Here is a 26,852-nt window from a genome sequence, read left to right as displayed (position 1 = left end):
AAGTCTTGCTCCAATGGGTTTCCTCAGGCAGGATGGCATTCAAGTCTTGAGTTAGTTCTGCAAAACCTTATCTGGTAGAAAAAGTACAAATACAAATCCAAGGAGGGGTAATCCTATTTCGGCTTACGGCAGCACAGAATAGACAAATTTTACATTTGCAACAACGCAGGAATCAATCAACAAAGTTTATGCTCAACTCACTGTGAACAAACTGGAGCAATGCCTCCTCCTTCTATATTTTGAATTCCAAGTTTGACTATGAGGAAGATTTTATCCACAGATAGGAAGTGTGGTTCCAGTCCCAACCTATGCTTCCTATCATGTTTTGCTGGCGTCAATTGTTTAAGCACCAGGGAGGATATAACCAATGCCGGTTTGACCAGAACGAGTAAGCACTTCGAACTCTCCAGCAGTAAAAGATTGATCTTCCTTGAAAATGGGTCGTTTAAGTTCCACATACGCACAGTAGTCTACTTCATATACTGTGGCATTCTTTAAGAAAGCAGCAAGAGCCACTCCAACTCCTTCCCCTGCAAAGAGCACAAATCAGTTACAATTCAAACTAGAACTCTTGCTGAAAAAAAGGAAGCTCATCTAGATGACTGATTTGCAAGTTCCAACACGCTCCCCCCCCCCGGGGAACAGTTACGATCTATCCCTAGTTAATTGGGTCAGTAATCAGTTTACCTCCTAGAGGCAGAAGTGTATTATTTAGGCCCCTATGGTATATTTAAACACCCTTTGGTATTCAGCTCTAATAGATAATCGTGTGTATGACAAAGCGGAGAACAATTAGATTGTCAAAAGGATATTCACTTATACATTGAATAGTTTCAGTCTTCTAAAGCCATGTAGGTGACATTTGGGAACAGAGTATGAGCATGGTCCTACTTTTAGTCTCACAACATTATAAAATGACTTCTAACACTCGAACTATTAATTCCTATTTAAGAATCACAAGAGTAAGGTACTCAAAACCTCAGTGTAACTAAATAATAACATAGATCAGAAGAGGGTTCAATCGCACACAAATTTAAAGCATAAGTGGAAAACAAATTTAGTGCCAAATTAAATGGGAGAGCAAACTATAATCCACCCTTTTTGTATTATTAAAATCTTCATTCCCATTGTAAATTCTGTAATGTAAGGGGAAAGGTAAGAAGAAATTTGTTCATCATCAAAAGGTGCCTTTTTTTCACTTTTTGTTGACAATCAAAAGGTGCCTTTGCCATACGCTGAACATAAAAGAAATTAAAACCTTACCATGTGTGACAAGCAGCAAGTTCTCGGTATGATAATTATATGCAAGTTCCTTAATCACTTGCTCATATCTAGCTCTTGTACCCAAAACTGGCTCTTCCCATTTGGGCAACTGGTGTTTATCAGGCAAAAATTCCATCAGTCACAATTAAAATCTGTAATTGCATAAACAAGTAGCAGCCAAAAAATTCTGAGTTGAAAAATATCTAGTCCTCAAGCTGTACCTCTTTATACATCTTTTTTGCATTCTTATCAACTGTTCCAGCTGGGAGAATTGCTTCACGCTCTGCAATATCAAAACCCCAATTACCATCCTTAGGAGCCAATGCAGGACTGATAGCTTCTCTGCTCATCATCTCGCACAATCCAAGTTCAACAGAGACCTAAAGTTGGTTAAGACCAAAAAGAGAATAACTTTAGCACCTTATGGCACCAGAAATTAGTACTCGCATCATAAGCATATAAAATAAAGACACTGGACTGGAATGATGACATCGAGACTCTTCAATTCTACATATTCATCAAACCCATTTTCTATGACGTATCCAAGCACATTTAATCATGAAGCCAAGTCTGAAATGTTACCTGAGTATGTACAAGTATTTCACACACATATATATAAATCATAGTAATCTATTAGAATGCAACAACCAATCAGAGGTAAACTGTGTACGAGCACTTTCTAATCAGAATCTGGAGTTTCTCTATCTAATTAATCATCTAGCGGTCACTGCAAGAACAATCCTGGAAAACCAGTGGCCAGGCAGTTCATGGCATTGTGGTGAACTCAAATTTACACTCTTGTGTTGTAGGTGGAAGAAACAGAAATCTCTGCAGTGCCATCTAGGCCTCTAGGGTCACTTCATCATAAATTCATCACTTTGTGAATATTTTCTTCAAAGAGCATCGTTTATGAAGAAAAAGTGAGCTAGAAATCAAGGGATGTCATCCTTGCTCAACCCACAACGTGGAGACTGAAGGTTCACTGAACCTCTTTCCCGAACTAGTAGTAAATACATAATTGCAATGCCATTTTCAGATAAAAACTCATAAATCAGAATATAGCATAGCTTAAGTCCCAACAGATAATGTGTAAATTACTTTTAACATATGCGAGACAAAAGGAAAACCTTCAACAACAAATGACTAAGAAAGATCATGATAATACCCATAAGCCAACAAACTCGCAGTGTCTCTACTGTAGTTTAAGTTCATGATATTTCCGACTTGTTTGCTCTCAAATTTCAGAAAACTCAGACTATTTCTGAAATTTCCTTGGCAAATAACTTCGGCTTATCTTATAACCCAAGAGTTAGATTTTAAGCATGGTAAAATCCCCAGAACACTGTTCTAGCAAAAGCCATTACTTTTTGTTACTGGTGCTTCTGTAAGCATGTTCAGAAATGCTTATAGTCGTAAATCCTATTTCAGTACTCAGAGAGAAGATTCCTTCACAAAGTCACAAGAAAAGGACCAAAGGATATATCTGTTTATTGCCACATCTAATGGCAATGGAGACACGTTACTTTTGCAGCATTTTCTAAGATAAGCAAAGAAGTATTAACACTGACATAGATCGTTGAACACAATATAAACAACACCACATAACAAGACATCAAGCAAGTATTTTATCTTCTCTTTGCTTAATGAGTCAATTAACTGTAAGGAAGATTTCACCTAGCTAGCCACTAGCAAAAAAGAACTATTCTAATATGAACGTATATTAAATGCCTTTCCTGAAACTTCAAGGTTATGTTTGGTGTCTTCAAAAGATTTTTAAGGGCATGGAATGAAAAGGAGTATAAAAAGATAGGGTTCAGTATGCATGAAAATCGGAGGTGAACATTTATTTTAATGATGTTTGGTATAATAAAAACGGAAGAGGATTGGATATGAACAAATGGAAAAAGACAGAACTGTTTTTCACAAAATATAACAAGTGCAGGAATTCATTGGGGCAATTTTGGAACTTTATATCGGTTTTGTTAAACAGTAGCATTCCCTCAAATTTTTTGACGGAATGATGATATTATGACTTCTGGAACCCATAATAATAAGAGAAAATGTTATTAATGCATTCCAAGCACAGTTAAATTGATTCCATTGACTTTGCAAAGTTGATTAAACTCATAAATTACTTTAGGTAGAGAATTAAGTATAAATCCTTTAAATCGATGACCAAAAAAAAAACTCCTTTAAATCATAGTAGGAAGAAAAACCGTTTAAATCCTGTATGCAAGAATCTAGAATGCCATTCTATTTTTATCCTTCTATAATTTAAAAAACAGATGTGGGGGAGAGAGAGGACATGACGACTTGACTTGATGAGTTACATGTTTGTCACCTTCCAAAAGTTAAATGCGTGGACCAATTATTAACAACCAACCTCTAATACAATTTAACCAAAAAACTAATTTCCCAAAGAAAACATAACCTTGACTTTAGAAGAATCGATAGCTAAGCCATCGCCGGTGAGGATAGTGGGATCGTCGTGGGGGACGCAGAGAGCAGAAATGACCTCAGATGCCGTCTGGATGCAGCGAAGGAAGGGGGAGACGAAGACGCGATCGATTGGATACCCGAGACAGTGGCGGAACTTCCGACCCGTATTGAAAGCCCGAACCCGTCCATCATGGGTCAGGGGCGGATCCCAAGGCCGAGCTGCCGTGGTTACCCAGTGAGGATCGAAGTTATCGATACGGTCACCGTGCCTCATGACGACGACGTTTTGGTAGAAATCTGGACGCTTGTGGGGAATTTCCTTGGAACCCATTTCTACAGAATATACAGATAAGAAGGAAGAGATCGTAAATGTAACTTTATTGAAGATGGATAGTTGGGTTGGATCGATGAGAAAGGGAAGGAAGTTTAACGGGATGGTGATTGCCTGATTGGTGGGTTGGTTACTTGAAGAATAGTGATAGTAATTGGGGGCGCAAACTGAATCCAAAACAGAAAGCTCCCAGTAACTGTTTTTCTTTTAAAAAAATTTTGGTACAAAACAATTTTTTTATTAAAATAAGATAAATCCCATAACTAATTAATTAATTAATCATTCTTTTTTTGTTCAGTCAACTAATTAATCATTATGGTCAAAAAGAATTAAGCAATTAATCATGAAGATGGCTTTCAGCGTCCTAGACTTGCAGTATATTGTTCACCTCTCCTCATGTCGATCGGATTAGTATTGGAAGTTCATGTTTAGCCTTGACCTCAGTTAATATTCCCGGCAATTATTTTTTTTGCAGAATACAAATAATAAAATTATGTGGATTAAAAGTTATAGTTAAAATTGGTTAAAAATATGTAAAAAAATAATAATTTATTTTTCATAAATATTTTTATATATAAAGTGAAGGAGTGAGTGGGTAAAAGAGGGAATGATTAATACAATGAGAGTAACTAATAATTAATAGGAGTAAAAATTAAAAATAACATTAAAAATTTTAAACAGAGTATTATAAATAGAAAAAAACATCTTTTAAAAAAAAGGAATGGAGAGAGTTTAAAAAAATCTAAAACAATCAACGATTTGCAGAAGTCCCTTTTAGCTATTTGGATTTACAACCATGTCATATTATATTTACAATAATCACTTTATTTGAAATTTACAGACGAAAGCATCGTGGGTATAGTTTGTAGGGAGCATCACTTGAAATCTAAAAATATATATAATTCTTAAAAAAAATCTCTTAATAAGTGAATAAGATGCAATGACAATTTTTGATAAAGAAAGTGGCAAAAACTCATATTATTCGCTTATTATTGAAATTTTTTAGTAATTTATATTCTTTTTTTAAAACCTCATAATAACTTTCCCTTATTTATATCGATTTTTGTGTATCGCTACTCAATTAAAGTTTATAATTTAATTAGAGCAAATTCGACATTGTTCTTTTAAAATTTATTAATTATTTGCCTTTGTTTTTTGTAAGAATTATTTGCCTTTTTGAAATGAAAAGAACCCATATTGTAAAACCCACCAACTTTGTAGATCTATGATAGGTTGGGTTGATAAAATCCTAATCCATCAAAGAGTAGGATGGATCATATTCTTTTTCTCAATCCTTGGTGGGCCATTTTAGATGGTTTGGATTGGGCCACATTTCAATTACAATTTAAGTCGGCAAAAAATATATTCTATTGATAATTTACAGTTCCCAATCAATTCTTCGCTAGTGATCAAAATGAAGAGGGCAGAAGTATAATGGCAAATGTGTAACAGATTAACACACAAGCTTATGAACCACTTGATCAACCACCAACAACAAACACAAAAGGTTTGGTTTCATTGGTCGACACACAAACAGGGGAGATTAACACACAAGCTTATTAACCACTTGGTCAACCACCAATGACAGACCAAAACCATTCACCAAATCAACAAATAAACAGGTAAACACACAAATTAATAGGCAGACACTTTAGCGATTCCACCAAAAAAAGCAAGAGAAAAAAGAAATTCTGCCAACCTGTACCAGATCAATGAGAATGAAGGCTAATAGAGATAGATCAGAGTGTATTCCACTAGGAGGCTAAGATCTCCATGCACAACTCACATGCACCAGTCAGATGGTGGTGACCAAGGCTTGGAGACGACAACTGCAGATCGGACAAGGCAAAAAGGTTTGGAGAAGAGATGACCCAACACGAGACAACCCTCACAACGAAGAGCGAATAGAACTGACAGAGGAGGGGTGAGGGAGCTAAGGAGGAGGAGGCGACGGAGCAAGCTCTGTCCAGCGGTGACACTTTTGAGCGTATGAGGAATGAGTGGTTTGAGTGAATATGAGAGAATAATAAGGGAGGAGTGAGAGAAAACTAAGATGACATCTAATTATTATTCTAACGGTCTACCAACCATAAGCACAATTTTCACTTCAAAAAACCATCTCAAATTAACTTAACATATTGTGCGTTTTAATCTAGCTTTTGGTCCCCAAGTAAGATGGTTCAAAAGCTCTCCCAAGCGAACTCCAATTTTCCAAATGAACTTATGGTGAAATAAGCTACTTCTGAGCTACCAATCAGTGACCCAAATGGGTTGAATATGGTATGTGCCAATGATAGTCTCTTAATTAGAGGGAATACGAGGAAATATTACTTCTGTTTTAAAAGAGAAAACGCACATGCACGCAAAAACTCTCATAGTCTCTTAATTTGTTAAAATTAATAACTATAATAAATTTGCAATTTCCCATATTATAATTTAAAAACCACATATTGCTCTTAATTATCTTCCCTACTTTGCTAAAAATGTCATTTTTTTTTAAAATATTTGTGTTTGGTTGGTTATTAATACATTAACATATATATATATATATATATATGTTGTGGGAAAAAAAAGAAGATAGAAGAATACTTATTTTTTAGTATTTCTTACTATTTTAAAAAATAAGTAAATTACGATAAAGATTATGGAGTTAACCAACAAAGCCTGGCACAGTTGGTAGATAGCTGGGTCCCTTAAACATGATGTCCTGGGTTCAGACCAGGACGTGTGCATGGAAAAGGCTTTGTTGGGAGAGGCAAAACCCATTTCGGTGATCTCTACGCCTCAGGAGGATTAGTCTCTGGCTATCGGCTAGGGGATACCACCTGGTTTCTAAAAAAAAGATTATGGAGTAAAAATATCAATATATTTTTTATTTTGATGTTAAAATTTTAAAATAAATTAAGGTATTTTAAAAATATCAATTAACTTTTATTTTTTGTTCATTATATACTAGTGATAGGGAAAAATGATACATTTGACCATAAATATGATTGTGTCACATTATAAATCTAACGCTGGCCAAAAAAAAAAAAACATTGTAAATCTAATACTCAACCAAAAACGGGAGAAATGCAAATTACTATTTGGAATTAAATAAACTACTGTTAAATATTTAATAATTTTGGATGGCCACCACCTAAAATGTATCAAAGGGAATCCCATATATAAACAGTAAATATTCCCACCAACCAGACAAAATAGCATAGTGATTTAACTTTAACTTTAACTAATTTAATTATTTTATTCCCTCTTCATGGGCCATAATTTTTTTAAAAAATTATAGTTATTTAAATTTAACTAATTTAATTATTTAAATTTAACTAATAATTAAATAACTTGGATTTTTTCTGGCCAAAGCTCCTGGTTGGGGAGAAAGAAAAAGAAAAGAAAAAGAAAAAAAAAGAAGTAGCTTGCCGGGTGGGAGAATCTCTCCCTGGAAGTTGATCTATGTTACGTGATACTGACATGCGGATCCTCTCCTCATCTTTTTTCTCTTTTATTTTTCTCCTATCTCTTCTCTACCATTGGAAGTGAGGTTGACGAACGGCGAGTCGTTTTGAGAATTATATAAGTGGAAGGAGATGGCTAAAGCCTGGAGCTGGAATCATGGCTATGCAAGGCTTCTTTCCCTCCATGGAAGGGTGATATTGGAAGCTTGGGAAACTGGCGATGGATTTCTATTGAGGGCTTTTTATAGGATTTTTCTTTTTGATGATGCCTGTTCAAAGTTTTACCCATATAAAATTAGAAAAAATATATGGGACCCACAGAAATCAATGATAAGAAGTGTCATCCCCTTAAATCCCTGGCTATCTTGTCCCCCGTTTTCTACAATACTTTCTCATCAAGGTCTTTTTGTCTTTTTGTTCCCCACAGGCCGTTTCCGTTTTTAGATGAAGGTATTTTATTTCATGAGAAACGATTGATATCCTTGAGTTTCAAAGAACATTAAAATATGTTGATTGGACCCGCAAAACGTCAACATGCGGCAATGTGGCATGCCTACGCGGAAGATGTCTTGGGTCAAAGGTGAATACCGCTTTATAAGTTTAATTCTTGATATATAAGTTAGATAATTAATTTAAAATTATTAAAAAATTAGTTAAGTTAGTTATTTATAATAAGTATATGTTGACTTCTTTTAAATTATTGCATTTAATTATATACATTAAAACCACTACTGAATGAGAAATAAATATTGTTAATAGAGATATTTTAAGAAAAGACTGGCAAAATAGATTGAAATATTATATATAAGATTAAATTTAATCTTCCATTATCTCATATATCAGAATTGTTGGAGGTTGTGGTGAAGTTAGTAAAGTTAGGAATGTTTTGAACCAAATGGCTTATGGAAAAATTATTATGCTAGTCTTAGAATGTGCCCTAACCCACTCTCACGCAATTAAGTTGAATTTTTCCCATCCTGGTATGGTGCACTTCTGAAAATCTGTAATCATGATCGTTTTCTATTCGACCATGGTTAGAATTTAAATATTGAGTTGTTTTTTTCCTTTTCTATTATATTTGACGTTTCAAAATTGATTTTCAAACTTTGTACCATGCGAATCATTGTTCTTTGAGTTTTTAAATCTTTTTTTATTGGCATAATAAAGTACTTAAATAAATTATGACCAAAAAAAAAAGTACTTAAATAAATTATTCATACATCGTTTTGGGAGGGAGAAGATTGATGTGGATGAAGAGGGTAGCAGAAAAGGCAAAGGAAGGAGGGACGGCCATGACGAAGGAACGTCGGCGAGCTCGACGCCGGCAATATCAAACAAGATTATTAGTCGGAATATGGATTTCATTTGGATTTGGGTCCTCTCAAAATCTTTTTTCTCCTTATCCTTTCAGAATTCTTTCTAATTCGTTAGGTCAACACATGGTAGTTTAGATATAATATCTTATAAGATATTATTAAAATATAAATAAATAAATTTAAAAATATTTTGATAATAGCCTTATAAAATATTGCATGTCAACCGTCCATTGTTTTGATCGAAAGGTTGAGAGGAGATTTTTGAGAAGAAAAGAAGAAAGAAAATTACATAGGTCCAATACAATATAATGTAGCCGCAACGGAAGTCAGTCGGCATTTTAAGTCCACTATGCAGATGGCTCATTTATATAATGGACCCATTATTGAAACCACCAAAATGATCATTAAAAAAAAAAAAAAGCCAAATAACTGAATGAAACATATTCTACCTGCTACTCAAATTTGTCCATTCTTGTGCTAAAATAGACATCGTTCTCGTAGATGAACCATCTTCACTTAGGGCTTTAGCAGCAGCACCTTTAAACACTTGAATTTTTCTTTGAAGTTCTCTGCCTTCATCACCTTCCATCAATATTTTCACAACTCTAGCAACTTCCTCTCTTGTTACAATCCCATTGTTATTCTCATCACCTTGTGGTCTCACTGCAACCTTAAATTGCTCAGTTAGCATCACTGCGTTCATCTTCTGCTCTGCAAATAACGGCCATACAATCATTGGCTTTCCATAGAAGATGGCCTCAAGTGTTGAGTTCCAACCACAATGAGTTAAGAATCCACCAGTAGATTCATGTTTGAGAACTTCCACTTGTGGGGCCCATGATGGGACCACAAAGCCTTGGCCTTTGGTTCTCTCTAGAAACCCTGTGGGCAAGAAGTCGAGGGGGTCTTCCTTTTGTGCGTTCAAATAAGCCGAATTGGCCACTCCACTTGGAGCCCTCAAGACCCACAAGAACTTGTGACCACTCATCTCTAGCCCATAGGCTAGCTCATTAAGCTGCTCTTGTGATAATGTTCCGCCGCTCCCAAAAGAGACGTATAGAACTGAGTTTCGTGGCTGATTTTCCAGCCATATTAAACACTCTGAATTGGACTCATTTATGCTTATCGATCTTATCTGTATAATAGGCCCCACATGATAAACCAAAGGATGGTTATCGCTTTCCTGTAGAGCTATTACTGCCTCTCGTTCCAAATCTACGAAGCTGTTCACTAAGATCCCATCTGGTAAACGAAGTTTTTTGCATGCATGAAGAACTGTTTTGTAGCCTCCACTCGATCTTTCTTGAAGTGGGTCTGGGAGATCCTTGCCTTGAAAGCTTATGCAACCTGCAGAAATTTTTAGATGTTAATACAACATTCAATTCAGCTTGAAGTATTTCCACCATATGGAGAGTGAGAATTCAAAGTAAATTTATTATGCAACCTGGGAGTTTCAGGGGTTGTGACAATTCTCGAAACCCGGTGGGAACCATCTCGCGATCCTCATCAAGCTCTGGAAAATGGAGGCACAAAGATAGTGCGGCCGTTGATGAAGCATATAAAACATATGACTTGAGTTTGAGTTCTTTTGCTATGTCTAATGCATCCATTGAGAACAAATCAGCAACTAGAGCAACAAGGTGATGGGTTGGAGAATCAAATGAGCTCAAAGCATGACGAAGAGATGGAAGAGAGAGTGTGACAGTGTTGTAAATTTGTGTTTCTGGTTCTTCAGCTTTGAGGTCTTCCATGTTGATTTGTGGAAGAATAGTGAAATCTATTTGTGGTGGGACAGATTCGAAGATGGAAACCGTAGTTGGAGAAGGCGGGCCAAGTGTAGGGATGAAGAAGATGAAGTGGAAGTGAGGTTGGCGAACGGCGAGTTGTTTCGAGAATTCAATAAGTGGAAGGAGATGGCTGAAGCCTGGAGCTGGAACCATGGCTATGCAGGGGCTCTTTCTCTCCATGGCAGAGTGATAGCGTGGGAGCGTGGAGACTAGCTAGCAACCAGACCACACTCTTTTCTTAATGATGGACGGATTTTGGATTTCTTTTGATGGCTTTTTATAGGATCTCTTTAGCTTTCCTTTTGTCCCCATCGATAAATAATTTTTTTTAAAAATTAATTTTTCTTCATAGTGATATTGATTATGCATATTGTAACGTTTGGGCTTGTTGAACTAAACTAAATGCATAATTAACAGTTAGTTGAGGGCTAAACAAAGTACTAACCTTAGAAAATAAATTAAAATTTAAAGTAATGTAGTAATTACAGAATTTGAAATGGATAAAAGTGATTTTAAGATTGTGGTTTTAGTTAATAATATTAGATTATCTTTTGCCTAGAGATCGGCATGTTACTGTCAACAGAACAAATAAAGAAACTTTAAAGTCTTACTTATTATTTAGCTAAAACCTTTCACAGAGAGCGGAGGTTGACTAGGAAAGTTAGCTGCGGTGTTGTACTTCTGAAACTTCTTTTTAGTAATAGCTGAAGTCTCCCTTATAAGTAAAAGGATTAACCCCTCTTTTTCTCTCTCTCGTCAAGATCCACCTTTTTAAAAAATGGAGAAGAAATGAAGAGAAGATTGATAAAAAAAATATAAAAATTAGCTTTCGTCTCATGAGAAGCCTTGGCCAAGGAATCAATATTGAAAAGATTTTTCCTAGCAGTGTTTTTGCCACTCGCTATGAATAACGTTCCTAACATCATCATCAATGTCCCTGAAGAGGTGGTCGTTGTCACGTGTAGCTTATATTATTTAATTTTGCTCTTACTTAGTGAGCTGTTACACATACTACCTCCGATTTTTAATATAAGAACTTGTTTGATTTTTATTTTGGTTCTGAATATAAGATCTTAATTCATTTTGTCTCTTATACTTACACTTATTTTTTTAAGATAGTTCTTTTAACAATAATAGTTCTAACTAATACATTTGATTAATAAAAATATTTTAGGAAAGACGACACATATTTATTACAAATAACTAACTTAACTTCTTTTTCTAATATCCTCAAATTAATCAACTAATTCTCATAAATAGAACCGGTAGTATTAAAAGTTCTATCAATAAAAGAAGGGACAAAATATACGGCACCCCCTTAAATTACTGATGAGCTGGGTCGGTCATCCTCATAAATCTCTTTCATTCCCTATCACTTTTTCCGATTTTCTACAGTACCCTTGCATCAAGATTTTTTTGGTCTTTCCTTTGCCCGCCTTTCGTCTCTGTTTCTTTAAAGGTGTTTTTATTCTTCTCACAAAAAAAAGGTATTTTTATTCTTGAAATATGTCATGAAGAACAATTGATGTCTTTAAATACAAAAATAAGTCATGTCCTTGAATGTGCCCTAACCCACTCTTGACATATTTTGAAGATTAGATTGAATCTTTTTCTATCATGCAGCCTCTTTTTAATCATAGTAGTGTGTTGTGAAATTTTATAATCATAATTCGTTTTTCATTTAACTAAGATTTTTTTTTTTTTTTGGGGAGTAGAAGACTGAAATTCATTAATAAAAAGGCATCCTACAAGTAAAAGTTCTAGGCTCCACCAAAATCCACCCCAGGATTTCCAGGTGGCGGTTGATGAAGAAGGCAAAAGACACCTTCCATTCTATGGGAGGTTTTGGCCAAATAATGAGCTAATCTTATTTCTTCCCTGTTAATATACCTAATATCAACCTGCCAGTCCCGATGAAACAGTAAGCTGGCTTCATCAATCAAATCTTTGAACGGATGGTCTACATCACATCCCCTTAACATCAGATTGATAGCCTCTATACAATCAGACTTTACAATAATGTTCTTGTGATCCCTTGACCAACAAATATTTAACCCATACAAAATCCCAAAGACTTCAGCACCCAAGGCCGAAGGAACTGAAATGGTCTTGCATTGAAACCCACATATCCAACTTCCCTCTTGGTTTCGCAGAACCCCTCCGCATGCGCTGCTTCCATCCTGACGTACTGATCCGTCCACCTCCAGGTAAGTGCGCAGTTCCCATCCTCATTACTTACCTCCATTAACCATGATATTCTTTGAACATTGAGTTTTTTTTTTTTTTTTCAAGGTTTAAAGTCTTTGTTACTAGGGAGAAGGGAGGAGCTGGATGTGAATGGAGAGGAGCATTAAGATTTTTTTTTTTTCTTCCGTGGAGTGCAATGTATTGAACCTATCTAATGAGTCAACGAGATAATTGAAGACATGAGCAAAACGTGTTGAAAATTGAAACGTACCTCCATGCTGGGGCCACCAATGACGTGGAGGCCTGTAATTTGTATGCCAAATAATGGCCAAGCAATAACCTACAAGAAGAGTTAGTACAAAGATATTTTGATTCTGTTAGGGAAAGATTCCAAACTCAATTCATAGTTGCTTTGATGAAGGAAATGGGGAAGACTAGAGTAGCATAGCGGCAATTTCAAAGATAGTTTATGCGCTGAGAGAGAGTTTTTGAAGAGCTCTTTGTTTATGAGAAGTAGTGAACAAATAAAACAATGTAGAATTTCATAAACTCATCAAATAACAGGCAAGATTTCCTTGGATGGATAATGCTAAAAGAAATCACCATTTTAGTCACAAGTTGACATCAAACCTCGTAATGTTTTCCAAGATCATGACTTTCTTCCAGAAATGAGTGATTCTGGACCTGTCTAACCGTGTGTTAAGAATCAAAGCATAAGGCCAATGGCCTATTATAACAAATAATTCCTGCACTCATATAAGCAACTCTCTTCCACGTAGATATAATTGAGCACTGTCATTTTTGACAAATTTACATGTGGGTCAATCAGAAATTCTGCAATACGGAGAGAAAACAATTAGAAGTTAAACAGTATATCCTTTAGTAACTCTGTCAGGTAACATTGCAATATTTTCAAATCAATTGTCACTGGCGAACGTTGTCCTCATGGCCTAGGTTCTAATGCTTGAAGCTGGTCTCCAGGTTCCAAGTTCATTTGCCGGAACCTTTTTTTTTTAAAAAAAAGAAAAGAAAAAGAAATCAATTCTCACTTGAGTAAAAGGTCTTGTTCCAGTGGGTTTCCTCAAGCAGGATGGCATTCAAGTGTTGAGTTAGTTCTGCAAAACCTTATCTGGTAGAAAAAATACAAATACAAATCCAAGGAGGGGTAATCCTATTTCGCCTTACAGCAGCACAGAATAGGCAAATTTTACATTTGCAACAACGCAGGAATCAATCGACAAAGCTTATGCTTGACTCACTGTGAACAAACTGGGGAAATGCCTACTCCTTCGATATTTTGAATTCCTAGTCCGACTATGAGGAAGATTTTATCCCCAGACATGAAGTGTGGTTCCAGTCCCAATCCATGCTTCCTAACTATCATGTTTTGCTGGCGTCAATGGTTTAAGCACTCGGGAGGATATAACCAATACCGGTTTGACCAGAACGAGTAAGCACTTCAAACTCTCCAGCAGTAAAAGATTGATCTTCCTTGAAAATGGGTCGTTTAAGCTCTACATATGCGCAATAGTCTACTTCATATACTATGGCATTCTTCAGGAAAGCAGCAAGAGCCACTCCAACTCCTTCCCCTGCAAAGAGCACAAATAATTTACAATTCAAATTGGAACTCTTGCCAAAAAAAAAAGGACGCTCATCTAGATGACTGATTTGCAAGTTCCAAACACCCCCCCAAAAAAAAAAAAAAAAAAAACAGTTACGATCTATCCCTAGTTAACTTGGTCAGTAATCAGTTTACCTCCTAGCAACAGAAGTGTATTTAGGCCCCTATGTTATATTTAAACACCCTTTGGTAGTCAGCTCTAACAGATATAATCGTGTGCATGACAAAGTGAAGAACAGTTAGATTGTCAAGAGGATATTCACTTATACATTGAATAGTTTCAGTCTTCTGAAGCCATGTAGGTGATATTTGGAAACACAGTATGAGCATAGTCCTAGTTTTAGTCTCACAACATTATAATTTGTCTGCAATAGACTTCTAACACTCAAATTATTAATTCCTATTTAAGAATCACGAGTAATTTCCTCAAAACTTCGGTGTAATTAAATAAACCAACTAACTTTGTAGATCCATGATAGGTTGGGTTGATAAAATCCTAATCCATCAAAGAGTAGGATGGATCATATTCTTTTTCTCAATCCTTGGTGGGCCATTTTAGATGGCTTGGATTGGGCCACATTTCAATTACAATTGAAGTCGGCAAAAAATAAATTCTATTGATAATTTACAATTCACAATCAATTCTTCGCTAGTGATCAAAATGAAGAGGGCAGAAGTATAATGGCAAATGAGTAACAGATTAACACACAAGCTTATGAACCACTTGATCAACCACCAACAACAAACACAAAAGGTTTGGTTTCATTGGTCGACACACAAACAGGGGAGATTAACACACAAGCTTATTAACCACTTGGTCAACCACCAATGACAGACCAAAACCATTCACCAAATCAACAAATAAATAGGTGAACACACAAATTAATAGACAGACACTTTAGCGATTCCACCAAAAAAGCAAGAGAAAAAAGAAATTCTGTCGACCTGTACCAGATCAGTGAGAATGAAGGCTAATAGAGATAGATCAGAGTGTATTCCACTAGGAGGCTAAGATCTCCATGCACAACTCAGATGCACCAGTCAGACGGTGGTGACCAAGGTTTGGAGACGACAACTGCAGATTGGACAAGGCAAAAAGGTTTGGAGAAGAGATGACCCAACACGAGACAACCCTCACAACGAAGAGCGAATAGAACTGACAGAGGAGGGGTGAGGGAGCTAAGGAGGAGGAGGCGACGAAGCAAGCTCTGTCCAACGGTGACACTTTTGAGCATACGAGGAATGAGTGGTTTGAGTGAATATGAGAGAATAATAAGGGAGGAGTGAGAGAAAACTAAGATGACATCTAATTATTATTCTAATAGTCTACCAACCATGAGCACAATTTTCACTTCAAAAAACTATCTCAAATTAACTTAACATATTGTGCGTTTTGATCTAGCTTTTGGTCCCCAAATAAGATGGTTCAAAAGCTCTCCCAAACGAATTCTAATTCTCCAAATGAACTTATGGTGAAATAAGCTACTTCTGAGCTACCAATCAGTGACCCAAATGGGTTGAATATGGTATGTGCCAATGATAGTCTCTTAATTTAAGGAAATACGAGGAAATATTACTTCTGTTTTAAAAGAGAAAGCGCACATGCACGCAAAAACTCTCATAGTCTCTTAATTTGTTAAAATTAATAACTATAACAAATTTGCAATTTCCCATATTATAATTTAAAAACCACATATTGCTCTTAATTATCTTCCCTACTTTGCTAAAAATGTCATTTTTTAAAAATATTTGTGTTTGGTTGGTTATTAATACATTTAACATATATATATATATATATGTTGTGGGAAAAAAAGAAGATAGAAGAATACTTATTTTTTAGTAGTTCTTATTATTTTAAAAAATAAGTAAATTACGATAAAGATTATGGAGTAAAAATATCAATATATTTTTTATTTTGATGTTAAAATTTTAAAATAAATTAAGGTATTTTAAAAATATCAATTTTTTATTTTTTGTTCATTATATACTAGTGATAGGGAAAAATGATACACTTGACCATAAATATGATTGTGTCACATTATAAATCTAACGCTGGCAAAACAAAAAAAAACACTGTAAATCTAATACTCAACCAAAAACGGGAGAAATGCAAATTACTATTTGGAATTAAATAAACTACTGTTAAATATTTAATAATTTTGGATGGCCACCACCTAAAATGTATCAAAGGGAATCCCATATATAAACAGTAAATATTCCCACCAACCAGACAAAATAGCATAGTGATTTAACTTTAACTTTAACTAATTTAATTATTTTATTCCCTCTTCATGGGCCATAATTTTTTTAAAAAATTATAGTTATTTAAATTTAACTAATTTAATTATTTAAATTTAACTAATAATTAAATAACTTGGATTTTTTCTGGCCAAAGGACTGGTGCGGGGTAGAGACCGCTGGGTTAGGGTGACATTTGGCAATGACTAGCTCGCGTGAAAGGGCCCGGCCGAAAGCATTTTTTAAATTTATTGTTTATTTATTGTTTTTGTCGTTTGACTCATTTCTCCACACACATCTACACCACACTCCTTGGAATGTTCTCCCGTCCCGTGAAGTGTGTGATAAACGACACTGCATCGCACAAAGCGACTGCTAAACAAGCTCAACAAGAACCCACAGTTTTGCTCTTAGCAGAACCCAGAATTGGAGACCTAGATCTGGACCATGGTGACTAACAGCTAAGCAATCCTACTCAACATTTCTGGGAATCTTTGAATCGCACAAGTTGATCGTATCACTTTCTAATCTCCAAGGTTATATAAGATTCGCTTAATGATTAATTTGCTTAATGCGTTCACTTTCACACACACCCTCCCTCTCTCTCAGATCTGTATGTATGGTGGATTCATCGGTTTGGTTTTGTTTTTTTTTATTCTAGTTTCTTCTTCTGATTCTTCCATTGCTTTTTCATTCTCAGGGAATATATAGGAATCTGTTTCTCATGGAGTTGGATAGCAAGTTTCTGAACACTGGTCTTCTTATAGTGGCCACGATTGTTGTGGCCAAGCTGGTTTCTGCTTTCATAGTTCCAAAATCGAGGAAGCGTCTTCCTCCTGTGGTGAAATCATGGCCACTGGTCGGTGGCTTGTTCCGATTTTTGAAGGGACCGATCGTGATGCTGCGCGAGGAGTATCCTAAGGTTGGGAGTGTGTTCACGTTGAGGCTGTTTCATAAGAATGTAACGTTCTTGATTGGACCTGAGGTGTCTGCTCACTTCTTTAAAGCTTCAGAGTCTGATCTTAGCCAGCAGGAGGTGTATCAGTTCAATGTTCCTACGTTTGGGCCTGGAGTGGTGTTTGATGTTGATTACTCCATTAGACAGGAGCAGTTCCGCTTCTTCACTGAGGCTCTGAGAGTGAATAAACTCAAGAGCTATGTAGATCAGATGGTCATGGAAGCTGAGGTAAAACGTGCTTCTTATAAAACTACTGAAATTGGTTTCATTGTTTTGCTTGCTTTGTTTATGCAATTGTGTGGGTGTAAACCATCAGAGCCCAATATTTAGGAAGCCGATTGGTGAGGTTTGGCAGTTGCGTAAATTGCAGATTGTTTCAATTCAATCGTAGTCGATGCACTTAAATTAGTAACTACAAAGCTCTGACATATATATTTTCAGGCGTGTCACATGCCTGACACGGACACCGCCACAACACTCGTCTGAGATGTGACACAGTCAGATTCATTTCGGCTTGGACCGAACTCGGACATGGCTGGCCCCTAAAAAAAAAAAAAAAATTAAAGGCCGGTGAATCCTCCGTGATGTTATAATTATAGTGCTTTTCTGGTTGTTTGAATTAAAGATGAATAGATTGACTGTGATAGATGAACAACTTGTTATTTAAGTTTGAAATAACAGTGTAGGGTACTTGACATATGGGATGATGCTGATTGTGTCTTTATCCAGAAGTATATCACTATTCAAAATTTCTAAATCTATATATTATATGTTCTGTTATATCATCCTTTGCATCTTTTGAAGTTTGATGCGCCAGCACGTCCATGTCATTTCACGAGTCTTTGCCTTGCGATTTGGTACCCTTGTGTTAACCACAAGCAACGCTGTGACAGTGAGCTGGTTATATTGCATATTGTTGCATGTTTCCTACGTTCCCGCTGTTCTGATTTGAGAAGCTGTTGACGATCGACTTGACATGCTTTTTCAGAATATAAAACCTGACATTCGTATGCTTCTTTATGTTGTTAATTTTTCCTATTGGCTTAAGTTGAAATTTGAGTTTACCTTCTCGGTCAAAGTTATGATTATCACTTTGGAAAATGTTTCCTTATAATCCGTTTGATGACTGAACGTCTGCAACATGTCATTTTAGGATACAGATATTTTCACCCCAAAATTCAGAGCCACGTGGTTTGAGTTCATAGAATTGGATTGTTGTAACTGATTATCAAGACCTGAGATCATAAAGCCGCTAAGCTTGATAGACCTCAAACCTCATATCAGTGCATAGCACATAAGATGACCTGCTTATGGGGCAGATTTACTGGATCCTTTTCGTTTTTTCTTGGCTCCCATAGTATACTTAAGTCTTTGAGAAGCTCACAAGGTGAGGGTTCATACAATTAATGCAGTAGATGATCATCACCTGAGATCATGAAGATGCTAGGTTTTATGAAATAATTGGATAGTCTGTTGAAAGTTTGAAGTTCGAACCTCATATTATATTCAGTTCATATTGAATAAGGTGATCTGTTTATGGCACAGATTACTGCATCTTTCTTTTGTTCCCAAATTGTTGTTATGTTTAAGTCTTCAAACAGCTGTTGACTTTCTTTGGGATTTGATATTTTTATGTTTCAACTTCCAACTTTCGACCTATGTTTGATATGGCAGAAAACTGTGGACTTTATTGTTATCATTTATGTTCTGTGGGAAATTTGAATAGAAGTGACTGTTTGAAGTATTGTTCATAGTTGTTTCCTTCCTCTGCCTCTTGTTATTTCTTCATCTGTGCACTAATTTGACATTCAGGACTGTCCTACCTAAAATGTGAACTTAATTTGCAGGACTACTTTTCTAAGTGGGGACCTAGTGGTGAGGTGGACTTGAAGTATGAGCTAGAACATCTGATCATCCTGACAGCTAGCAGATGTCTCCTGGGCCGGGAAGTTCGTGATAAGCTTTTTGATGACGTTTCTGCTTTGTTCCATGACCTAGATAATGGAATGCAACCTATCAGTGTCCTCTTTCCATACCTGCCCATCCCAGCTCATAAGCGTCGTGATCGAGCTCGCAAGAGGCTCGCTGAAATCTTTACCAGCATCATAGCATCCCGCAAATCCAAGGGTGTATCAGAGAATGACATGCTACAGTGCTTCATTGATTCAAAGTACAAAGATGGTCGCCCAACAACTGAAGCTGAAGTAACTGGATTGCTCATTGCTGCACTTTTTGCTGGACAGCACACCAGCTCAATTACATCCACTTGGACAGGGGCATATCTCCTGTGTCAGAAGCAGTATCTTTCTGCTGTATTGGAGGAGCAGAAGGAAATAATGGGCAAGTATGGTGACAGAGTTGATCATGATATCTTGGCTGAAATGGACGTCCTGTATCGGTGCATTAAAGAAGCCTTGAGGCTCCACCCTCCTCTGATCATGCTGATGCGAAGCTCACACAGCGATTTTAGTGTCAAAACACGAGAAGGGAAAGAGTATGATATTCCAAAGGGTCACATAGTTGCTACCTCCCCTGCTTTTGCAAATCGCTTACCCCATGTTTTTAAGGATCCTGATAGGTATGATCCTGATAGATTTGCCCCAGGAAGGGAAGAGGACAAGGTGGCCGGGGCCTTCTCTTACATCTCATTTGGAGGCGGCAGGCATGGATGCCTCGGAGAGCCCTTTGCGTATTTGCAGATTAAGGCAATTTGGAGTCATTTGCTGAGGAATTTTGAGCTGGAATTAGTGTCACCTTTTCCTGAGATTGACTGGAATGCCATGGTTGTTGGTGTGAAAGGAAAAGTGATGGTCCGATACAAACGCAGGGAGCTTCAAGTTCATCAATAAGAGCTCATTTTCAACTTTTGTCTTAATAAGTTCGTTGGTAAAATCAGACAAAAGCTCAAAAATGCTACTTCTCTGCATTGCTAAACTTTGATGCAGCCAAGTACAAAATGTTAGTGATCGTGCTGCTCCGGGTGAACTCCAACTTCATTGTTTGTTTGACCATGAATTTCAAGAATCTTGATTTTGTCTTTTTAACCTTTTAGTGCGTTAGACTGTGGAAGTATCCACCACACTTGGCTCATGTGGCTGCTCAGGGTAGTGTTTTGTGTAGTGCCCTTAAGCTCTAATGGTTTGGTAAGAATTTGTTTGATGTCAGCTTATAATTGTTCTTTTTTTTTTTGGCTAGTTGTGAAGGTGAACCCTGCAATCGCTTTTGATGCTTCTGAAGTATCTGAGCAAGAAAATGAAAAAACATCGGTTACCTCACGTTGTGGTTTTAAGGGGTAAAAAACCAAGTTGCATGTAGGTTTTCAGAAATAAACCGAGATATTAATTCGTGATCTATTTGTTCTATTGTAATTTAACTGTAATGGTGGTCATAAGATTCGCGCGCGCGCGCGTCAAGTAGTGGAATTTCATATAATGCAAGAAGTACGGAGTTAAAAAAAGTGAAATTATTTTACCATTCTAATAAAATTTTTAGGAAGTACGTGTTAACGCCCGCGCACTGTATGCGGTTCCAAATAGAAAATTTCGTTGTCTATGGTTGATGCGTTAACTTTTTGCTCAACAAAAAGTGGTCGATGTATTAAGTTGGAAGGCATTTTATGATATGAGATTTTTTTTTTTATATTAAAAATGTGAGTTATATAACTTGTTCAATTCGTTTCTTTTGCGGGCTTTGTATTGAAGTGGCACTTTTTGGTCTGGTGTTATGAAAGTATTTTCCAGTTCGCATTGAATAAAAAAAAAATCCCAATTCACTAACAAAAATAGGTTGAGTTGAGTTAGTTTGATCATACTCAAGGATTTCCAAGTGAAGCTTGAACCCAATTTAATCTATCAACTTGAGGGATTTAATGTGTCAGTCATCCAAGCACAAGTTACTTGGATGGCACAACCATCTATACGAATTGACCAAATAATGAATTTGTTCCCGAGAAATAATTGTGGTTTAACATTACATATCTATTACAAATGTAGACATTGCATATGATCCACACTTTAAATTTGGGCATTGGTGCCCAAAAAAAACCACGATGGATAAATCATGAGGGGAAACAAATGACAACTTTTTTCAATGCAAAGAAATAAGTCTAATCACATAAAATGCGTCTCTAGAGGATGATCAATTGGTGGAATAATCGCGGAAGGTAGAAGGCTAATGAAAACTGAGCCTAGCCGTCACACACACACACACACACGAATATGATAATATGGCATATTATGTAATGGCTCTCTGTGGATTAGCAAGGGAGATTTCATTTTGAGGAGAATCTAACCCTCATCACATTCTAAAGTTACTCATTCTCTTTAAGATGTCTTTATCGGATAAAATAATTTCTCTGTAGATTATTTGGTCACTGATATGAACTAATTTTTTTCAATTAAAAAAAAGTTTTTAGGTGCCTTGTACGTTATACTTTGTACTTCTGAAAGACTTCTATCCATGTTTACTTAATACTACTATTTAACATCGATTAGTTTTTATGATGTGTTTGGTTTGGGGGGAATTATGTAAGGGAGGCGGAGTATAAAGAAGATTTTAATAAGTTTATTTTTCAAACAGGAAAATGGAACAGTGAGGCTGAAAAGTTTTTAATTAATTTTTCTTGCTTTTTTATCTCTTGCATCTCTTCCTGAAAATTGTGTTAACTCCAATACCCTTTTTTTCTTTTTTTCCAAAATTGAACCTATTAAATCCCCCCTCCCTTCCAATCCCCTCAAATCCCTGTCATCGGTATATCACAAGACAATCTATGCAATAGACATTTCACCGAAATAACAAAAAGAATCTAACGTAGTATTCGCTCTAATAAACCGTAAGAGTTTTTTTAAAAACACTGATAAACCATAAGAAATTTATTAATATAGATAAATGCCAGTGATGTTTGAATGCCGCAAATAATTTGTTGATTTTTTCGGGGGCAGGAAACAACTCCAACTCATTACTATATAAACCGAATCTCTACAGAAGCACAAAAGGTGCAGGGTTGGCAATAAAAAAACAAGAAGTCCAAGCCCAAAAATTCAAAATCTCAAAAAGCATATTGGCAAGAAGAGACCATTGAAACCTCAAATTCATTGTTGGACAAACATGATTCCTTCCTTCTTACTGATGCTTTCTTTCTTGCTATCGCTGATGATTGAACTTCCTAGTTCCTTCTTTGAAGCAAAACCTCACAGACCAACCCTGGACGCAATCCCTTGGACAAACAAAATCAATGATGGCCTGCAGATGTTAACTGCAAAATGAAATGTACAAGGAAATATGCCATAGTTTCATTGCTTTACCATGCTTTCCCCCACTTTCTTTTGGTTCTATTTCTATGTTTTGCTACAATTTGTGCAGCTGAAGAACGAATCTTCAGCCTTTCAACCACAAATTTCATCTCCCCTTTCCCTATTTTACAACTCAGTAAAACAATTCCAAAGAGAGAGCCTAAAATCCATTCCTTGAATGCTTTCCTTCGCCACAGCTGAATAATAGAAAGTCCGACGAGGCTAAAACATGAGACCATCAGAAACATGTCTAGCTCCATAATTTTCCAACACATCAGACTACCACAGACTAATAATAAAATAAACCACGATTGTTTTCCACTCGATTGTTTCTTCCTTCTCCATCCATTCAAAACTCCCCCTCTAAGAACTCTTTGGAGTTCGGATAAAATCCCTTTTCCATCTCTTTGGGCAAATTCTCCGATAAGAGAATTTAAGGGTTGAGGTAAGATATTGAGATTCAATGCAACCATGGACGCTAGCTCAAGCATCAATTTTTTTGATGAATGAGAGCCCCCTCGCCTTCCAGTCTTTCTAGCGCATATAACTGGTTGTTGTACCCGAATCAAAGAGAGAAAACAGGGATGGTTTGCTACAGAGATGGAATCGCAAAGACGATAATTTGTTATGCTACTTGTGCGTGATACAATTGGGTGATTGCAGTCGCTTTTGAAGACGCTCACTGAAGATAATCCCAACGCCATTAATCGGATTTCAGAAACACACAAAACAAAACAGCAACACTGCAATAAGAAGACAAGAATATTAGGGGCAATTACAGCAGAATCGCAAAAGGTAGGAACCTACTAGTTCCATGTAATTCCACCTAACTAATAAACAACAACTTGTTAACAAAACAATTCAATGCAAGACATCTTCGCAAATGTACGGAGAACATTTCAACCATACAGCTTTTGACATTTGATACCTTATGAACAAGGTCTCCTGGATAACCTATAGCCGCTAGGAAACGTGGCATATAAACCATGTGTGCAAATTTTTGGGGTCCAAGGGCATGTCTAATGAGAACATGGTAAAACTTCTGGCCTACATAAGTTAAGACCGAATAATCTCAAATCGATGTAGTATAGGCCTCCCTGGATGAACTAAAATGAAGGCAATTTATGGTGTTCATATTTTCTTTCTTACAATCAAGAAAGTTCAAACAATGCCTGCACATAAAAAGATAAAGGGATTTGGATCCCTCAATTGAAATAAGTTAGCGATTAGATGCTAATCTAACGGCGTTGAGAATGAGTTGTAAATTGATTTTAAAAAATGCTTTTCATCGTAACTCCTCTCGCGACACTTAAATCTAACGGTTAATAAGCCGGTTGAATTCCGAGATGAAGTGCTCAGAAACCCGATATACAGAAACGAAATTTAAACCCAAAATTAGAAGCAATTCAAATCCTCTATGTTCACTAGACTGACAAGAATAAAGAGTGAAATTTGTATTACATTGAGAGGAAAATTATATAAAAAAACGAACGTACTCAATCACATTGTCAATTTAAATGCAGGCAAGGCATTATAAGCGCAGAGAATTCGTATTGAATGTGGAAAAAAAAAAACAAATTCCTAGATAAGTTTAGTGACTCACATTGAATTTTCCACAATGGAAGATGAGAAAAACCAGAACACCAGGGGTTTTGAAGTTTACGATGCGGATGGGGAGGACCAGAAAGAGTATGGGAGAGGGAGGGAGGCGGGGGCAACGATGGTTGCTCCGTCGTTGGCGGCGGAGGAAGAAGAATACTCAGGTTTGATGCCCATGCAACGGGCACCGAACTACTGAAAGTCGATAAAATGGCAGCGAACCAGAAACTAGGCTTTGGCAGTAGCAGAAGCAGAAGGGGGAAACTGAAGAGACGAAATTTGGGTCATTCAAATTTTGAAGTCGTTTTAACGGAAGGGGAAGAAGATTGAATTTGGGTCTTTCAAATTTTAATGTCGTTTTTTAAAAGGGAAAAAAGAAAATATCTCAACCGCTCATTTGGTAATCCAATGGTAGAGAAGAGATTGGAGAAAAATAAGAGAGAAAAAAGATGAGGAGAGGATCCGCATGTCAGTATCATGTAACATAGATCAACTTCCAGGGAGAGATTCTCCCACCCGGCAAGCTACTTCTTTTTTTTTCCCTTTTTTTTTTTTCTTTTTTCTTTTCCTTTCTTTTCTTTTTCTTTCCCCCCAACCAGGAGACCTCTCATTCGTGGGTGGTCCAGAATAATTGAATAAATTTGTAATTGGCATAGTTTCATATTTTAATATAAGAGCTGGCTAAATAATTTAAGTAGATTAAGAAAATAATTTATGTTAATTTTTTGCAATAAATAAGTGTTGTATTTTTTTAAAATATTCTTGTTAATCAAGTTTATTGGTTAGGAAGACTATCTTGAAAAAAATAGATAAATATAAAAAATAAAGTAATTGAGGTCTTATATTTAGGATCAAAATAAAAATCAAATAAGATCCTATATTAAGGACTCGAAGGTAGTAATTCACATCATTTAGATGTTTTTAAAACAAAGAGAAAATTATAACAGAGGTTCTAAGAAAAAAATTATTGCAAAATAAGTCTCAAAAGTTATCATTTTCTATTCTAGAACTTATCATTACAGGCTTAGGTTGTTATTGAGACTTTTTAGCTATTATTTTTTTTATTTGAGACTTTATTGTAATTCTATCTAAAATAAACCATATACCCTGTTTTTGAGTGGTAGCAGTCTTATTCCTGTAAAAAGGGAAAAAAAAAACACAATTTAATTTTAAAACGTACACTTGTTGGGGAAGAAAAGTCCTTTAGATCCCGTTCGATATGAAGTATTAAAAATTATGGATTGAGATTAGGATTGAGGTTGTAATTAAAAAAAATCATTAAAATAATATTTAGTTTGAGTAATTACTTATTATATGGGATTAGGAAAATCTATAGAAATGGAATTGGAGAATACCACTTTCTCTCATGGTACTTCCCAATCCTACATACATGGGTTTGACTAATCCTTTACAACAAGCAATATCTTATACTAAATATTCTTTTAATAGATTTTATCAATCCCAATTACAATCCTTACTTCTAATTTTTAATGCTTGCTACCAAACGATACCTTGATACCCTCGACCCTCGACTAGTTTACCACTTGCGCGGATAAAAAAACTGAGCCAAAGAAGCCCAAGGTCAAGATATTGTGTTGGATACCTGTTATTTAACCCCCCCCCCCAAAAAAAAAATTAAAACAGACCATATCCTTATAAAGGGCGATTTATAAAATTGGTTATATGGAGTCTCTTTTGAATAGCTTATGGCTAAACCAATGTTTTAGCTCAAAAATAAATTTTATCAAAATCAAAGAGTTTTGCCACATATGATTGATTGAAAATTCAATCCAAACAGCTGGTGTTTGGTAACTTATTAGATAACTATAGTTTTGAGTTCATAGTTGATTTTGAAATAGGTGTTTGATTTTGTGTTCATAATTAATTTTAGCATGTATAGGAGTGTTTGGATGTTAAAAAAAACATAATTGTGGCTTTTACAAAATTTAGAGTTAATATCATCTTTAATTCTTAAAATTTAGTTTCATTTTAATTTTAGTCTCTAAAATTTGAAATCAGTGAACTCAATCCCTTAAAGTTAATTTCATTCTTCTCTGGCTAAAGATTTTTGGTCCCTAGAATCGTTTGATCTGTTAAATTTTAGTGACCAAAACTATAAAAAAAATTTAAAAACTAAAGATAATATTAACTCCATAATTAATTATGAAAGATATCTCCCAGCCGATAGAAGTGAGAAGTAGGTCTCTCCACATTCCTTTTCCTCCACTTCCATACACTTTTCATTTTAATCATGACATTGAAATTTGAACATTAGCTTTTCATATTTTATAAAATAATTTTATCAAATTATTTTCCTCAACTTGTACCAATATTTATCATACTTTTAATTGTTCCTAACTATCCTTT

At 35.8% G+C, this 26,852-nt stretch overlaps 4 protein-coding genes across 4 annotated transcripts; 1 reads left to right on the top strand and 3 right to left on the bottom strand.

Annotated features, from left to right (window-relative positions):
* Positions 1–313: 313 nt before the first annotated feature.
* On the bottom strand, positions 314–4,222 carry LOC114743254 (uncharacterized). Its single transcript, XM_028931453.1, has 4 exons — positions 3,695–4,222; positions 1,485–1,643; positions 1,264–1,372; positions 314–530 (listed from the first exon to the last, which is right to left on the bottom strand). The coding sequence occupies exons 1-4, from the start codon at positions 4,031–4,033 to the stop codon at positions 343–345; spliced, it is 795 nt and encodes a 264-aa protein (XP_028787286.1). The 5' UTR covers positions 4,034–4,222; the 3' UTR covers positions 314–342.
* Positions 4,223–9,137: 4,915 nt separating this feature from the next.
* LOC114743253 (UDP-glycosyltransferase 72B1-like) lies at positions 9,138–10,774 on the bottom strand. Its single transcript, XM_028931452.1, has 2 exons — positions 10,246–10,774; positions 9,138–10,148 (listed from the first exon to the last, which is right to left on the bottom strand). Exons 1-2 carry the CDS (start codon positions 10,766–10,768, stop codon positions 9,247–9,249), a joined length of 1,425 nt encoding a protein of 474 aa, XP_028787285.1. The 5' UTR covers positions 10,769–10,774; the 3' UTR covers positions 9,138–9,246.
* A 6,211-nt stretch (positions 10,775–16,985) lies between these two features.
* Positions 16,986–20,767, top strand: LOC114743251 (sterol 14-demethylase). Its single transcript, XM_028931450.1, has 3 exons — positions 16,986–17,173; positions 17,338–17,823; positions 19,443–20,767. The coding sequence occupies exons 2-3, from the start codon at positions 17,362–17,364 to the stop codon at positions 20,442–20,444; spliced, it is 1,464 nt and encodes a 487-aa protein (XP_028787283.1). The 5' UTR covers positions 16,986–17,173; positions 17,338–17,361; the 3' UTR covers positions 20,445–20,767.
* Positions 20,768–22,737: 1,970 nt separating this feature from the next.
* On the bottom strand, positions 22,738–23,874 carry LOC114743281 (uncharacterized). Its single transcript, XM_028931484.1, has 3 exons — positions 23,815–23,874; positions 22,946–23,629; positions 22,738–22,836 (listed from the first exon to the last, which is right to left on the bottom strand). Exons 1-3 carry the CDS (start codon positions 23,872–23,874, stop codon positions 22,738–22,740), a joined length of 843 nt encoding a protein of 280 aa, XP_028787317.1.
* Between the last annotated feature and the right edge of the window lie 2,978 nt (positions 23,875–26,852).

The sequence above is a fragment of the Neltuma alba genome, unplaced genomic scaffold (genome assembly GCF_004799145.2).
Source record: "Neltuma alba isolate B1F8T4 unplaced genomic scaffold, ASM479914v2 tig00003988_pilon, whole genome shotgun sequence".
Taxonomy (NCBI): Eukaryota; Viridiplantae; Streptophyta; class Magnoliopsida; order Fabales; family Fabaceae; genus Neltuma; species Neltuma alba.
This window is presented reverse-complemented; position numbering and strand designations above follow the sequence as displayed.

What these genes read in the sequence shown, in the direction of transcription:
- LOC114743254 (XM_028931453.1), bottom strand. Translation starts at nt 4,033, where the DNA reads ATGGGTTCCAAGGAAATTCCCCACAAGCGTCCAGATTTCTACCAAAAC. An exon ending in CAAAAAAGATGTATAAAGAG is followed by an intron (nt 1,373 to 1,484) that starts GTACAGCTTGAG and finishes GATAAACACCAG; the next exon opens with TTGCCCAAATGGGAAGAGCC. An exon ending in CTTGCTGCTTGTCACACATG is followed by an intron (nt 531 to 1,263) that starts GTAAGGTTTTAA and finishes TGCTCTTTGCAG; the next exon opens with GGGAAGGAGTTGGAGTGGCT.
- LOC114743253 (XM_028931452.1), bottom strand. Translation starts at nt 10,768, where the DNA reads ATGGAGAGAAAGAGCCCCTGCATAGCCATGGTTCCAGCTCCAGGCTTC. An exon ending in ACAACCCCTGAAACTCCCAG is followed by an intron (nt 10,149 to 10,245) that starts GTTGCATAATAA and finishes AAATTTCTGCAG; the next exon opens with GTTGCATAAGCTTTCAAGGC.
- LOC114743251 (XM_028931450.1), top strand. Translation starts at nt 17,362, where the DNA reads ATGGAGTTGGATAGCAAGTTTCTGAACACTGGTCTTCTTATAGTGGCC. An exon ending in AGATGGTCATGGAAGCTGAG is followed by an intron (nt 17,824 to 19,442) that starts GTAAAACGTGCT and finishes CTTAATTTGCAG; the next exon opens with GACTACTTTTCTAAGTGGGG.
- LOC114743281 (XM_028931484.1), bottom strand. Translation starts at nt 23,874, where the DNA reads ATGGTTTATATGCCACGTTTCCTAGCGGCTATAGGTTATCCAGGAGAC. An exon ending in CAGGAGACCTTGTTCATAAG is followed by an intron (nt 23,630 to 23,814) that starts GTATCAAATGTC and finishes TTCTTATTGCAG; the next exon opens with TGTTGCTGTTTTGTTTTGTG. An exon ending in GTTCTTCAGCTGCACAAATT is followed by an intron (nt 22,837 to 22,945) that starts GTAGCAAAACAT and finishes TAACATCTGCAG; the next exon opens with GCCATCATTGATTTTGTTTG.